The sequence below is a fragment of the Callospermophilus lateralis genome, chromosome X, assembly GCF_048772815.1.
Source record: "Callospermophilus lateralis isolate mCalLat2 chromosome X, mCalLat2.hap1, whole genome shotgun sequence".
Lineage (NCBI taxonomy): Eukaryota > Metazoa > Chordata > Mammalia > Rodentia > Sciuridae > Callospermophilus > Callospermophilus lateralis.
The window spans coordinates 35509303-35525221 of NC_135325.1; the positions used below are offsets into that span (position 1 = coordinate 35509303).

The 15919-nt window shown below is 48.3% G+C and overlaps 1 protein-coding gene across 2 annotated transcripts; it reads right to left on the minus strand.

The window, feature by feature from the left end:
* Positions 1-1167: 1167 nt before the first annotated feature.
* Positions 1168-15392, minus strand: Suv39h1 (SUV39H1 histone lysine methyltransferase). 2 transcript variants are annotated; one of them, XM_077106573.1, is made up of 6 exons: positions 15224-15392; positions 12858-13003; positions 10745-11407; positions 3550-3696; positions 3335-3446; positions 1168-2671 (listed from the first exon to the last, which is right to left on the minus strand). In XM_077106573.1, exons 1-6 carry the CDS (start codon positions 15240-15242, stop codon positions 2538-2540), a joined length of 1221 nt encoding a protein of 406 aa, XP_076962688.1. In that variant the 5' UTR covers positions 15243-15392; the 3' UTR covers positions 1168-2537. The 2 variants fall into 2 exon arrangements, with proteins under 2 accessions (XP_076962688.1, XP_076962687.1); XM_077106572.1 differs by having other exon boundaries at positions 3335-3464; positions 15224-15391.
* Positions 15393-15919: the final 527 nt, after the last annotated feature.

The window sequence follows — 15919 nt, forward strand, 5'->3', positions numbered from 1 at the left end:
AGGTCCTAGGTTGTAAGATCTTTTGAGGTGCTTACATAACTCTATCACAGAAGACAGAAGGAAAGTTCCTGGGGTGTTTTGGGTCTGAATCCCAGGGTGAAAGATGTCATGTGAGGGTTTAGAGCCATAAACTCTGTTCCAGTGAAGCCTGAGTTAACTGAAGTCTTTGTCCCAGATGGAGCACTCTGCTCCCTATATGTATGGAGGTGTATATTCCAGGGTGTGAGGTCTCTGAGGTCTGGGGTGAATACCCAAGACCTAAGGTCTAGGAGGCTCATGTCCAGGGTATGAAGTTTCTGGGCTGTTTGGGACTATTACCTATGTGTACTTTTGAAAATGTTTGAGTCTCATGTCACAGCATCGGAGTCTCAGAGCAAAACCAGAGACTCACACTCAGGTTGAGGAATGATGAAAATGATGATTTGAAACACTGCATCTTTGTTCTCTGCTTTATACCCTGGCACATGTAGGTGTTCAATAAATATTCATAGAGAAAGCTTCTCTAGGACACAAGAAGTTTTCTTTTTGAATGCAGTAGACAGGCTTTGGATTCAAAGCCTTTAAGAGCAGGGAGGGTCCAGTTCATTTCTTTATTGCCATTGTATTGGCTTTAAAAAAAATATATGTATTTTTTAGTTGTTGATGGACCTTTATTCATTTATATGTGGTGCTGAGAATCGAACCCAGTGCCTCACACATGCCAGGCAAGTGCTCTATCACTGAGCCACAACCTCTATTGGCTTTTAAAAAAAAAGATGGACACAATATCTGTATTTATTTTTATGTGGTGCTGAGAATTGAACCCAGTACCTCACACATGCGAGGCAAGTGCTCTACCACTGAGCCACAACTCCAGCCCTGTATTGGCTTTTTTGGCTAGTTATTTTTTGCTTATGGCAAGTGATAATGACTTATCCATTTAGACAGCACTGCCTCTGGTTTGCTTTTTAAATGCATTTTAAAAAGGAAGTATGAAGCAAGCTTATTTTATGTCAAGCTATTTTGTAAACGATGGTGCAAGTACTACACTATAGAGGCCCAAAGTAGGGTTCAAGTGAGAGAGTTAAGGGTTGAGAACCACATTCCTGGGCAAACCCAACTCCCAACCTCTCAAACCCCAAATCCCACCAGACCCTCAATCTCCACATCTTAGCTTATTCAGTCAACAATGTATTTTATTGATGCCCACTCCAGGCTGGGTAGAGCTGAGGGGTGTACAAGAGGAGAACCACATTCAGTCCATGCCTGAAGGTCAGCCTTGGGGGCAAGGGCAGGACAGACACATAGACAGACACACAGATCTGGTAGCAGGGTGCACAGTCTCACACAGGGGCACTCTGGGCACAGGTAGTCAGTAAAGGTTTCCTAGAGAAGACCTCACAGGGGTGGGGGAGCAGGGCGAGGCAGCCATCAGAACTTTCACCTTTTGTACATTTGTAGGCAATTTGGGAGACCAGTGGACCCAAGGTGAGCACAAAGGGCTGGAGGCTGAGGCTGGTGGGAAGATTTCCTCTTGCCTTACTGTATCTTAGTGGGTAAGCTTTCCCCCATTTTTGGCCTGTACTTTGCCTTCTACCACACAGGCCCTTTCCTGGGATCCACCTCTGTGGTTTTCAAGGCTTCCCTGAGACAATCCACGTGGACCAGATGCACCTCATCAGCTTTCCATCAATGCATGTTATTCTCCTAAGTGCTATCTAGGACTATCTAGGTCTTGATTCCAGCTCTGAGTAGTCCTAGCAATCATCACACCCCATGGCAGGAGTCCTAACACTCAGTGTTCCTGAAAGCCTGGGACATCTTCTCTGTGTTCCCTGAAGGTAGAACTTAGGCCTGGCCACCTCTAGGGCTAGCAAAGTATAGATCACCTTCCTCTCACTGGCCAGTGGGCCATGGGCATCCACTTCTCAGATGTAAAGCCCTGGCAGATATCCTATGACTCTTAAGGCCAACATCATAAGCATCATAAGCACAATGGGCAAAAACCAGCCTTAGCACCCTGCCCTGGAAACCCCCTTTTCTTTCACTAGTATAAAGGTTCTGTGGTTGGAGAACCAGCTTCAAGTCATGCTGGAAACTCTGGGCTCTGATGTCTGCCTGCCCGGGGTGCTGCTTCCCCACACCCTGAGGCAATGGGGAAGAGACCTGCAGCAGACCCCTCAGGCTCCAGGCAGAAACAAGCATCTTTCTGTTCTGGGGCTGGGCTCACCCCTTGGACCTCCTTCATAGGTCATAAATCCCAACTGCAGAAAATCCTGATGGGAAAAAGGTACTTCTGAAGGTGGGCAGGGGTTTGTAAGTGCAACCAACAGATGGAGCTGGGACAGAGAAAGGGGACTCCTGGAGTTGGTCCTCACTGCAGCCCTGACCCTGGAGCAGGTGGAGCAGGCGGGGGGGAGGGGGGTAGAGGGGACAAGTGGGAGCAGGTGGAGGCAGGCGAGGCCCTGGCAGTCATTCCCCCATAGGAGGGAAGGAGTGGGGGAGGGGGAGGTGGCTTCAGACCCCCCTCAGTCAGTCTGGCCTCAAACTTCTCAGGGCTAGAAGAGGTATTTGCGGCAGGATTCAGTCCCACACTTGCATTCAATACGGACCCGCTTCTTGGGGGAGCCAGGGAGCCCAGCCAGGCCAAAGTTGGAGTCCATACGGGTACTCTCCATGTCCACGGGGTCCACTGTGGAATCACAGCCGGGAGAAGGGGGAGGGAGGGGATTTGTTAGAAGGCCTGGATGAAGCATCCTGCTACCCTTTATACCAGGAGACCCAGGGATCTTGGGAGCTGGAAGCTGGTTGGGATTTGAGTTAGGAGGGGATCTTAGGGATGATGGTTTGGGGCTAGAGTCTGAGCACAGCACCAAAGGGGTATCAGGCCTGCGGGTAAGGGCTATTGGGAGAAGTGGGTAGCTGTCAGGGAACCAGGAGGATTGTGTCAGCTGGGGTCAGGAATGGAGGGCCACCTGGGTATCCATAGAAGTATCCTGCCCCAGATCCACACTGAGTATCTCAGAAATGGCTAGTCTATCAAGGGAGGGACTGGTTTTCCAAAGACTGAGGAAAGTCACAGGGGGCTAGAGTAGAGAGGGGAAGGGGCAATTCAGTACAGATGGGAGCCAGAAGTGCCTTAACTCTCCAGCCACATGTCCTCTCCCAGGAGGCCTGAGAGAAAATGGGACAAGTAACTCTGGGTTGGGGCCCCATGAGGGAGGCAGGGGTAGCATCTTAAAGCTCCAGCTAAAGAACTTCCCTTGCTTCCTTGAGTGACTGGTATGCCTTGGGTGGGGTCCTCACCATCCCACATCACCATGTACCCCTGCCCCTGGGCCCTTGCCACCCCCACCTTGCATGTTGTAATCAAAGGTGAGCTCCTCGCCTGCCCGGATGGTTCTTGTGGCAAAGAAAGCAATGCGGGGCAGCCGCTCATCAAGGTTGTCTATGAAGACGTTGTACACCTGTAGGTTGGGGTCACACTGGGCGAGAAAGAACAGTGGGAGGGTGAGGAGGGGCCCTGGCCTGCCCCTCCCAACCCCCTCCCCACGTGCCGGGAGCACCCACACTATGGTTAACAAAGTGGGAGATGTTGCCATAATAGGCGGCATCCACAGTATACACATCCTCCACGTAGTCCAGGTCGAAGAGGTAGGTGGCACCCTGACGGTCATAGATCTGGCCCCGCCGCTCTGCCTCCTCTGAGGTAATGATCTGCGGAAATGGTGGGGGAAATGGTAATCAAGGTTCAGGATAGCCAGCCCTGCTCTTGACCCCAGTGGCCTGGCCTCCTGGGAAGAGAAGAACAGTGAGCACCCACCCCATAGACACTTGGGGGACCATGATGTAATGCATCTGTCAGCCCTATCAGGGGCTTCCCACTTGCACACCACCCCCCTTAGGCATCTGGATGGCAGGAAGAGTCTCTCAATGATGGGGGATTAGAGTGAAACAAAACCCCACCTTCTGTTGCCCAGTGAGACTGTCTGAGATGTCCCAGAGCCTATTGAACCCTTGGGATAGAGCAATACAAGGACAAAGACACACAGAGAAACCCAGAGCAAGGGCAAGGAAGAATGAGATCCAGGGTACCATAGGGAGACAGGGGGAAAAACTGATCCAAGTCAAGAGGTTAGGAGCCAGTGCAAGTCCCAGCACAAGGGAAAGCCAGGTGGCTAGACAGACACAGGAGTGAGGGGAAGAAAGAGAACTGTGATGGTAGAGAAAAGGGACTGAGTGAACGGGAAAGAGACCCATACAAGAGCACTAGAAGCAGAGACAGAGTGAGAAACACATATGAAGCCCAGAGTGAAGACCAAGGTTCCTAGAGAAAGTCCAAGGCCAAGACCTCTGAGAGTCTGAGATGGCCAGCAAGAAGCTGTTGCCCCAAACTTAAGATACAGAATGACAAGACAATGAGAGCAAGCAGGAGAGGGTGGGAAAGAAAGGAAAACCAAAGTGCAGATGACAGAAGCCCTCCTACAGCAGTGCCAATAATTGGGGCTGAGAGAGCAGTAGGCACCTCCTACCACTTTAACTTCCCAGATGGGTCCCCTGCTATCCTAGTAAACAGAAAGGTGCTCCACCATCCCAGCTCCACCTGTACTTGTCTCCTAAAGTTGTTGATGGGTCCTATTTCATATTCAAACAGATCTCTCCTCTCTGGCCCCAGGTCACCTCTCCCCCCACTCTGGGGCCAGTAACTATAGCTTCCAGCAGTGCCCAACTGTGGCTGACTGACTATGCCCTTCTCCAGGTGGAGGTCCCACTGTACCCAAGTCTGCCTCCTCTTCAGTCTGGGGTGCCCCCACTTCTGGGTTTCCTACTATCTTTTCCCCAAACCTTAGAGACAAGTGCCAGAACTGTGTACAACCCATAGTCAGATGTGCAATAACTGTTTTCTTTTCCTTCTGCACTCTATCACAGTGACCTGTGCTCTGTCCAAGTGGTGTACTTCAGGCAACTCCAACGTTTTCTTCCTCCAAACCTCTTATTCCTCTCCCCTTCCTTCCTAAGAGATCCATTGCCCACTCCTTAGCCACATGCCAACAGTAGATACAAACCCAAGACCCTTCCTTACCCTGCCACCTATGGCCTGGGGACCATACTTTTCCAGCTTTCACATCTGTCCTCTTTCTGGTGTGACCACCCTACCATTCTCTAGTAATAGCCACACTGGTGTACTTAGTCTCCAATCTGCCTCTTATGCCATCACCTTCAGCCTATGCTATATGCCAATTGCTTATCAACTTTGCTTTTATGAAACCCAGATTTGCACAGGGGCCTCACTGCTCAATGCTCCCAGCTCCTGCTCCTTTCCTAGAGGAACTTAGCTCCCTCACACCCAATTTATGTTTTATTAAAAATACTTTTTAGTTGTCAATGGATCTTTATTTATTTATTTGTGGTACTGAGAATCGAACCCAGTGTCTCACACATGCTAGGCAAGCGCTCTACCACTGAGCCACAACCCAGCCCCAATTTGTTTTTTGTTTACTCATTCATTCAGTGATTTTTTTTTATTTGTGGTTTTGGGGATGGAACCCAGGGACTGCACATGCTAATAAGCACGTGTTCTCCTGCTGAGCCATACCCCCAGCCATTCAGTGGATCTGTGTTGAGGATTGAGGCCTACACTGTGCTTACTCCCAGCTGGCAGGGGTCAGAGTCTGGTGGGGCAGACACAGAGCACAGGCCTCATCCCTACCCTCAGGTGTCACAGAGATAACAGAAATGGAGTCAAGACAACCAGAGTGCAAGAGGTTGAAAAGGAAACAGTGCCGAGGGGGAAATCAAGGGGCAATGCAAGATATACATCCTTTAAAGCAAGCTGCAGCTCATAAAAGGGCATAACCACCAGGTTGAAGAGGGGGACTCTCTCCTGAGGGATGCAACAAAAGCCACAGGAAGCTGGGCAAGGTGGCACACACCTGTAACCTCAGTGACTCAGGAGGCTAAGGCAGGAGGATTGCAAGTTCAAATCCAGCCTCAGCAATTTGGCAAGGCCCGATAGATAGATAGATAGGGCTAGGAATGTGGCTCAGTGCTTAAGCATCCCTGGGTTCAATCCTTGGTACAAAAAAAAAAAAAAAAAAGAAAGCAAGCCACAGGAACATGGTGAGGTGAAGTTTGCAGAGGTCAGTCTCCCTCTACCTCCTGGAGAAGAATGTGTTCTACTCTGTGGTGTTGGTTCAGATGGGACTTCTTTGGGTTTTCAGCTTCCCAGCCCACCTCAGAAGCCAGCAGCCTCTCATTAAACCCTGATATCAAAAGGGCAGCCTCTTCAGCTCACCAACACACTGGCTACTATCTGAACCATCTTTGTAATTATAGCCCCTCCCCAAGCCAGGGGTAATGCCTACATCCTCCCTGGGTTCCATCTTTCTGCCTGTTCTGCCCCTACCTGCTCCCGGAGTCTCACCAAAAGTGAATCATACTACAAGCCCTCCAGGGCACAAACGGTTGCTTCTCTCTTACCTTTTTTTTAGTCCTACTCTGTAGTGGGTGGTTCACCCTAAAAACCTGGGAATAAATTTATCCCCATCTCTGTCCCCCAGTAGCTCTACACACTGTTGGGGAAGACAGCCTAGGAGCTGGCAGATTAGACAGGCTGCCAATGTGAATGAGAATTAGAGTACTTGGAGTGAGCTGCCTCTCTTCCCCTCCTGGATGTGGGATCCTAAATGTTCTGTCTGAGCCTGTGTCCTCAGCCAAAAAAAAAAAAAAAAAAGCCAGCAGGCCTGGCAGAGCACCAGTTATAAATACGTGGGCCCTTTTTTAACGTTTATTTTTAAGCTTATTTTTATGTGGTGCTGAGGATCAAACCCAGTGCCTCTCACATGCTAGGCAAGCACTCTACCACTAAGCTAAAACTGCGCGCAGCCCTGGGGCCCCCTTTTATTTATTTTGCTCACTTTACTAGCTTTGAGACTCTGAGTAAGTTACTAAACCTCATTGGGCCTCCATTTTCTCATCTGTAGAATGGGAATGACAATGACAAAATCCCAACCTGACAGGCCCTGTGTAAAGACCAAACAAGATCATGGAGGGGCCAGGGATGTGGCTCAATGGTAGAATGCTACCTCAGCATGCTCCAAGACCTGGGTTCCATCTCCAGCATGCTAAAAAAAAAAAAAGAAAACTAGACCATGGATCATAGATACAAAGTGTTTCTGTTGGGAACAGAGCGACATAAAGAGTAATTGAGTGCTGTACCTTATTGGAATCTAAGATGCACCTTTATTTTATGTACCCTTTACCAAGAGAGGGAAAAGTGCTGCTAATTAAATGATATGGTATCATTTAATAAAACCAATAAAGACTCATCTTCATTTCAGAGATATTAAACTATGAAGAGAGTACATGTTTAAGAATGAATAAAATGTGCTAACATCCTCTGTAGGATGTGGATGAAAATGCTCTGCAAAAATGTCAAAGTTTGGGGGCTGGGGTTGTAGCTCAGCGGTAGAGTACTTGCCTAGCACCCCTGGGTTCAATCCTCAGTACCACATAGAAATACAACTAAACTACAACTACAACTAAAAAATATATTTTTAAAAAAATGTCAAAGTTTGGACCAAACAAGGAAGGGTGCAAAGGAATAAAGGGCTGCCCATGTGGCAGAAACTGTCAGTACAGATTGTTGGTGTCCCTAGAGGGGAAGAAGAGCATGGCATCCAGGTTTCATAGCACCTAGGAAGTATCTGGAACCACATAATACAGTAATGTCTCTGTGATAAAATACAGAATATTCACCCCAAATAGGATAACAAAGACTATAAATAGGCCCTATTGAGGTCAGGTTGGGGTTTGCAGCCAGATGGGTTACAAAAAACCCTTTCACTTTCTGAGCATTTTGGATTTACTGACTTTTACACAGTGAGACTCAGCCAACACCTGAGTCTCACTGTGTACTGAGCACTGTTTCACATAGAATAACTAGTTAAGCCGACCATGGTGACACATGCCTGTAATCCCTGTGGTTCGGGAGGCTTAGGCAGGAGGATTGTAAGTTCAAAGTCAGCCTCAGCAACTTAGCGAGACCCTAAGCAACCGAGCAAGACACTGTCTCTAAATTTAAAAATATATAAAAAGACTGGGGATGTGGCTAAGTGGTAAAGCACCCTTGGGTTCAATCCCTGGTACCAAAACAAACAAACAAAAAACACTAGTTAAATGTTTCTAACAAGAGAGACCAGTAATGTAGAGGAAGGAGATCAGGGGAAAGGAGAGAAAAGGGGAGATACTACTGGGGAATGAGATTGAGTAAATTATGCTATGTACAGATATGAATGTAGAACAATGAATTCCTCTATTATATATAACTATAATGTACCAATTAATTTTTTAAAATAAATACCTCTAACAAGCATATAAAGTGGGTGTTGTTATCATTCCCATTTTCCAGATTAGGAAACTGGGAGGTGAAGAGGGATGCAATCTCAGGTAGGCTGGCTCCAGGGCTCACCCTCCTACCCACTTGCTGCACTGCCTCTTCCAAAGCCATGTGGGAAGATAAATTTGGTTCTGGCAGGGTTTGGAGACCTGTTGCCTCACTGAGAGGATTCATAGGTCTTAGGGTGCCAGAGGGGGCCTGAAAGTCACTAAATGTAGCAAAGTGGGAGATCAAGGAACCGTGGAGAGGGCTGGGGTCGTGGCTCAGCGGTAGAGCACTCACCTCACATGTACAAGACCCTGGGTTCAATCCTCAGCACCACATAAAAATAAATGAATAAAATAAAGGTATCCTGTCCAACTACAACTAAAGAATAAATATTTGGAAAAAAGGAACTGTGGAGAGAATGTGTGGAGAGTGGGAAGAGTGAGGAAAGAGTGAGAAGGCCCCTGAAAACCTTGCTGTTTCTGTATAGAGGAGTGAAGATATTAAGCTCAGAGAACTCAGGCTGCCTGTGGACTATAGGCTCTTCCTCCTGTATGTCCCTGTGTGTGTTTTCTTCCATTCAGCATGGTTAGGCCAAAATGCTTCCAGCTCAGGACAGCATCTAGGACTGTCCAGGGCCAATGGGATCTGGATAACTCCCCCTCTGGACCTGTCAGGGGCCACCCACAGTAAGCATACATCCTCCTCAAGATCCAGAGTATCAGGTCCCTGAGAATGTACAAACTTCCTTCAGCTTGTCAGAGTGACTACAGGTATAGACCTAAGTCCCAGGCTATCCAGATCCATTGGGGATGAGGATACTTCTTTTTTCTGACTCAGGACAGCATGAGTGTGGAAACTTTCTAAGTCAAGGCCCTCTGTAGTGTGGAGAGCTTGAGCCCTTACTTCAGGTCATTGGGTCACTCTAAGATGTGGATCCCTATTCCTGCTGCTGACAGGAACCCTCTGGGTGTGGACGCCGCCTCCTTCCTCAGACTGTCTGGCCCTCCAGTATGTGGCTATTTCCTCCAGCAGACCATCTCGGATGTGGCAGTCCCTTTGTCCAGACTGTTAGGTCCTTCTGTGTTGTAGACTGTTCTGCCTCTTGGATATGATTTCTCTACTCTCTGGTTCCTCAAAATGGGAGCCTCTCCTTACTATCAGTGTCATTACTACAGTGTGGACACCCTTAGGTATGTGTCCCTCAGGCCACTTTCTGTCACTTCTCAACCATATCACACCCCTGATATATATACTATGGAAGTATATGGAGGTATTTGGGGTTGTCCTGACTCTATGGCACACTTATAGATTTAGATGGTCAAGGTTCAGAGATGCTAAATATCTCCCAATGTATGATACAGGTATACATGAAAAAGAACTGCTCCCCAACAAATGCTCATCATGTTCTATGTTAGGAGGTGACACGTTCTGTTGTAGTCCCTTGCAGATTACTCACCTAGACCCCTTCTGTTTTGCACCTGAGCACACAGCTAAAGCACACATACCCACACCCACCCCCTGCCTCCCTTACACTGAGGTAAGGCCAGTGGCTCAGTTCCAGTCAATAAAGTGTGGGCAGAAGTGACATGCACTGCATCCAGACCTGAGCCATTAGAACCCTAACCATCTGTCCCCAACTGGGCCCACCCGCCAAGCAATGCTGACAAACTAGCAATGACTTAGATATTCAAAAGCACAGGAAAGTCACAAAAGGGAAAGAACCTAAATGTTAGAGTCACTGTGAAATGATGCCCACCCAAACACCCACACTGGACCATTCGTGAGCAAACCAGCTCCTGATGTGCAGAACCACTAAGATTTGGGGGTTGTACATTACAGCAGCTGGCCTGTCTAATGTACCCTGTCTTTCCCCAGGGTGACCTGAAAGTCTACAGAAGGTAGCCAACCTCTGTCCAAGATGTGTCTCTGTCCTATTCTAGAATTTTCACCTTCCTTTTGTGTAGTATAGTGAAAGGTGTTTCTTTGGGTAGATGATGCTTGTGATAAGATGGCCCCTTGTGAGATAAGAAGGGGACAGGCCTTTTCAGGTGACACAACCCTGTGCTTTTAGACCACATAACCTCTGAAAGAATTAACCTTAGTTCCCACTTTCCTTCTTTGCTAGGTACCCTTATGAAGCCACCCCTGTCCAGAAGTACTTCAATCTTCTTTTCATTACAAGCATGGTCATGCTGATGTGTACCAGCTTGGAATACTAGCCCCTACCAGGATGCTGCTATGACACTCAGAACCACCTCTCAGGCCTTTCCCACAAGGAAAGCAGGGGAGTTTCAAATACACACTGCAGAAGCTGTATGCACACATAGCAAAACACATAATAGGAAAAGCTTCACAAGCATGCCAATCCCATCTCCCTACCTCTCCCACATACTCCATGACGAAGCTGTTCTTGCGAATCTTCTCTAGAGTGCGTACACCCCAGCCACGCCCATCATCTGTGCGGAAGATGCAGAGATCATAGCGGATGCCCTTCTGTACTACGCGGTTGGGGCAGTCATAGCCACAGCGGCAGCGGGAGTTGCACTCATAGATGGGCAGCCCGGCTCGCAGCCGCACCTGGCCTTGGTCATTGTAGGCAAACTTGTGCAGGGATGCCCCAGGGCAGCAGCCTCCAGCTGGTGCCCATAGACAGTCCTGACACTCACAGCCTACGGCCACCTGGTTGAGGGTGATACCCTCACCAACACGGTACTCATTGATGTACACGAAGGCCCGTGGGGGGCCATCCAGGTCCACCTCATTTTCCACAGTAATGCGTCCTAGGTGGCTGCGCTTGGCATTGAGCTCCTGCTCCCAGCGCTGAAGTGCCCGCCTCTGCTTGGCCTTCTGCACGAGGTAGTTGGCCAAACTTGGGTCCAGATGCCGGGGTGGCTTCAACCTGTGATGCCGGCGGAGCAGCTCCTTTTCTAAGTCCTTGTGGAACTGCTTGAGAATGCGCACACACTTGAGATTCTGCCTTGGCTCCCAGGTGCTCTCTGAGTCAGGGTATCCACGCCACTTTACCAGGTAATATTCCTGTTCCTGTTGGAGGGGAGCAGAGGTTTGAGGTCACCATAAGTGGTGAGACCTGTGGGACAACGGAGACCATTCACCCCTTCCCACTCCTTTTTGGAACGATTCTGTGCAATGGCTAGAAAGCATGGAGCTTTGGAATGAGGATTATTAGGTTCAACTCCCACTCTTCCTCTTTACTATCTGATCAAATTCCTACTTTTTTTTTTTTTTTTGGTACCAGGGATTGAACCCAGGGGTGTTTAACCACTGGGCAACATCATCAGTCCTTTTTATTTATTATTTTGAGACAGGGTCTCGCTAAGTTGCTTAGGGCCTCACTAAGTTATAAGGCTGGCTTTGAACTTGCAATTCTCTTGCCTCAGACTCCCAAGCCACTAGGATTACAGGTGTGCACCAACATGCCCAGCTCCTACTTTTCATGTAATCTTCCAAACCTACTCCTTCCTCTGTCTTCTCCATCATTTCTTCCTTCCTTAGTCATTTGCTCCCACACCCTACATCTACCCTCAGCACATCCTGTTAGCCCCATCTTCTAAATACATCTGGAATCTGACCCCTTCAAACCATCAAATAACCATATGGCTTGCCAAGCCCCAGGAGTCCAGGAGCCATCTCACTGGTTCCCATTTCTGCCCTTGTCCCTATATGTTATTCTCTACACAGCAGCCAGAGAAAGCTTTTATTGCTGGGAAGCAGCTAGAAGACAGAGTTTAATAGCACAGATTCTAAAGTTAGACATCTGGGTACAAATCATCCATCTGTAGCTCCCTGGCTTTAACTTTGCTGGGCCTTAGTTTCCTTGTATTCAACAAAGAAAATAGCTAACATTTTTATGCCATCTATAAAGTAACAGGTACTGTGCTAAGCAACTGACATGTCCTAGTAACAAACTTAATCCTCACAACTCTCTATGAGGTAGATACTAGTAGTCCTCCCCATTTTACAGGCAAGGAAAATAAAGTCCTGAGAGTTTGGGTAATTACTCAGCCAGAGTTTGAACCCAAGCACACTGGCTCTAGTCTGCTCACCTAACTATCCTGGCTTACCTCCTCTGGCAATCATTAACTGTTACCACTTACACAGTGCAGTGGGAGGATTAAATAAGTTTCTGAGAGGAAGTGCCTGGCAGGCTGAAAGTGCTCAATAACCATTTGCTATCATCAAATCCCCTCTTGGGCTCAGCATCTCATCTCTGCAATTGTTTTGTATTTCTAGGGTGGTAGAAGAAAGACTTATTTGGGGATTTGTTCTGGCTCCTGTCCCCCTCAAAAAGCCACTTAAGTTTCTCTACTTGTAAAATGAGAATAAGTGGATTTCTTCATCTTTTATTTTCCAGGAAGGAACAGAAAAGAAAATTCTCTTTGGAAACCAAGGAGGGCAGTTAGGGGCAAAGGGGGTAGAGGGTCAATTTCCTTGAAACCTGCTCTCTCCCAGGACATGTTGGGCCCAGACTCACTCGGATCTTCTTGTAATCACACAGGTACTCGACTTCAAAATCATAGAGGTTCCTCTTAGAGATGCCAAGGGCAGGGCAGGACAGCTTGGCCAGGCGGCACAGATCCTGCAACTGATTCCAAGAAGACTTGCAACACACACTGCAGCCTGGAACAAGGTGGGTGAAAATAGCTGTTACTGGACAGCCTGGCCAATTCAGGGATCTATGAGGACCCCAAATCCTATCTGGGACATCCTAAGGACTGCCTAGGAGACAGATAAATTTAATATACAGGCTTTGCCCAATACTGAGACCCTTAAATGTGTCTTTCCCTTGAATCTCAATGCTCAATGTCAAAGGGTATCCCTGGAGCCAGCAGGGCTCAGAATAAGGTTTGTTACAATCATAGTCCCAAAGGAATCTATTCCCAGAGCTTCTAACTCCTTCTACACTATTCTTAAAACTCCCTGCTTACATATTCTGATAAACTCACCTTCAAGACCAGCTCTGGGAATAGTCCCAAAGGAATCTATTCCCAGAGCTTCTAACTCCTTCTACACTATTCTTAAAACTCCCTGCCTACACTATTCTGATAAACTCACCTTCAAGACCAGCTCATCCTTCCCCTTACTTAGCAAAAGAAAGAGACCAACCCCCCATCTCAGTAGGGTGTATTGCCCTAAGGCAGGTGGGGTGGGGATGGGATTAAAACCTCATGGGCACCAAACAAAAGCGTAACTGGAAAGACTGGTCTTCAGTCTATAACTCCTGGGCCAGATGTTTTTTGGAATTCAAATTTTGAGGGATTTTACAAGTGTAATTTAATAAATATATCCCATTTATTAATCCCTGGCCTAGTGTGTTCAAGGTCCTCAAGCCATAATTAAACACTTCTGCAGCAAAAGTATGAGTTTTCCACATTAAACAGGAAAAATAGAGATGTAGAAAACTTCATTGAATAGTCTAACTTTTTAAAATCTCCTTTTACCATGAATGGTACCAAATTTAAGAAAAAGATCCATTTTCAGGGCTTTTTAGATTTTTTAAATTATAAATAAAGAGTATGGAATAATACTACATTTCAGGAAGCTTCCTTTAATGATAGTCTGTGGCACCTTAAATACACAAAGTAAAATTTTCCACACTGCTACATTTTAACTTTGTCTCATTCCTATTTAGGTGACAGATGTAGAGCTCAAGCAAAGGGCTGTGCTCTGAATTCAGAAACACAAAACAATATAGGTTAGTGACATCCATTCTTTTAAATATACACGAAATATTCCTGGGGGGGGGGGTTGCCAAATTTTTTCAAAATACGGGGGTGTAAGGATACAGATATTTCTTATTCAAGGCACGTCCTTCATTAATGTGCTTAAGAAGCCATTTTATGAAATAATGTTACAAAACATTTGATTCAGAATAACCAATTAATTCATCCTATTCCACTCTTTTAAAAAATGTTTCATATTTCTACCTTCTGTGACAAGCATGAAACATTTAATTTCATGATGAAATACTCTAGATGTCAACCTAAAAACACAGAAGAGCCATTGAAAAATATTTTTTTTTGTCCGATTCCCCCACACTTAGCAGGGCCTAGTGGAGACTGAACCTGTGCCCACGCTACTCTCTCCCCATGATGCCTCCCTTCCAAAGCCTTTAACTTGCATTTGAAACCCCACTGAAGTGGTCCCAACTAACATCTCCAGCTGCTGGCTCTGCACTGACCACAGCTTTATTCCCCTACCCCTCAGAGGTTCCGCTCCCACTTGTGGAATCCATCCTTCCTCACAGCTTCATTCACGCAGTGGAACCCCTACAACACACAATCACCCCTCTTTCACCACATATGGGGGAGTCCAGCGCTACTATTAGGGAGGCCCCATTCCCTTCTTTGGGGGGGAATCCTCTACTCCAAACCCTTCCCACATCATGCTGAGGTGATACCCCCTCAGCGAAAAATTCGCCAGTTCCCCAACTCTAATGGAGTGATCTGTCCCCCTTCTCTTCCCTCCCCTTCCGGCGTCTCGCGTGGACACCGAAAGGGTAACGGTCACCGGGGGCCAATTTTCCCGCGCGCGGGCGCGGCCTCCCCGGCAAGACCCCGCGCGTGCGCGCGCCGGTTCTGTCGCGATCTGCGGCACGCAACCCTCCCGGGTCCCCTCACAGCCCAGTGCCCGACTCGTTCTGAAGCGCGCGCCCCCTCCTCTCAGCCCCGCCCAGCCCCGCGCGCCAGGCCCGCGCTCCTTGAGCCCTATCCTTTCCGCGCTGGGCTTCCGGCTCTCGGCTTCGTGGCCTCGGACGCCGGGATCCCGAGCCCGCTACACCACCCCTCCAGCCCACCCGGCCCGGCCAACGGGCCCGTGCCTCCGCCGCCACTGCTTCACCTTTTAAATTTTCCGCCATCTTTCCCCACGGCTAACGACATTCGGGCCTAGCCGGCCTCGCGAGAAGAGAGCTCGCGCGGGCGTGGCCGGGAACGCGCAGCCTATTGGCCGTGCCTCCCCGCCAGCGGCGCCCTCGCGGACCAACCGGCGAGCCGTGACGGGACCCCTCCCCACCACCGGCTCGGTCCCGGAGGCGGGTGCTCGCCGTGCTTTCCCAGAGTGCGTCTGGGCGGCGGCGACGACGGTGACGGCGGCGGCGGAGGTTGCTCCAGGCCCTATCCGTACGCCGGTCTGTCTGTCACGCTGATAGCCAATCACGTCGTCAGCCAGTCATACGGGGGATTCTCAGTTCTGTCAGACCCCCAATTACCTCAGTCTGTCAGTCCATCCTCATATTTTAACCCCAAGCAGCCCGTGATTCCTGAGGTGGACTAGTGCCACTTATAGCTGCTCAGTCTGTCACGGGATTCAAACCAGACCATGGGTCAGTCACCCTAAATAGGTGTCCATTCAGAACTGCCTCCCCATTCACTCTATCAAGAGCAGCATCTATTTGTGCCCTCTGGTGCTGTTAGGGAACCTGCCTGTCATTACCTCAAACAGTCCCCATCATTTTTTCTCCTCCCCATCCTGCCCTGGGACCACCTGTGGTTCCCTCAAGAGCAAATCTCATAAACTACAATATTCAGCCCTGTC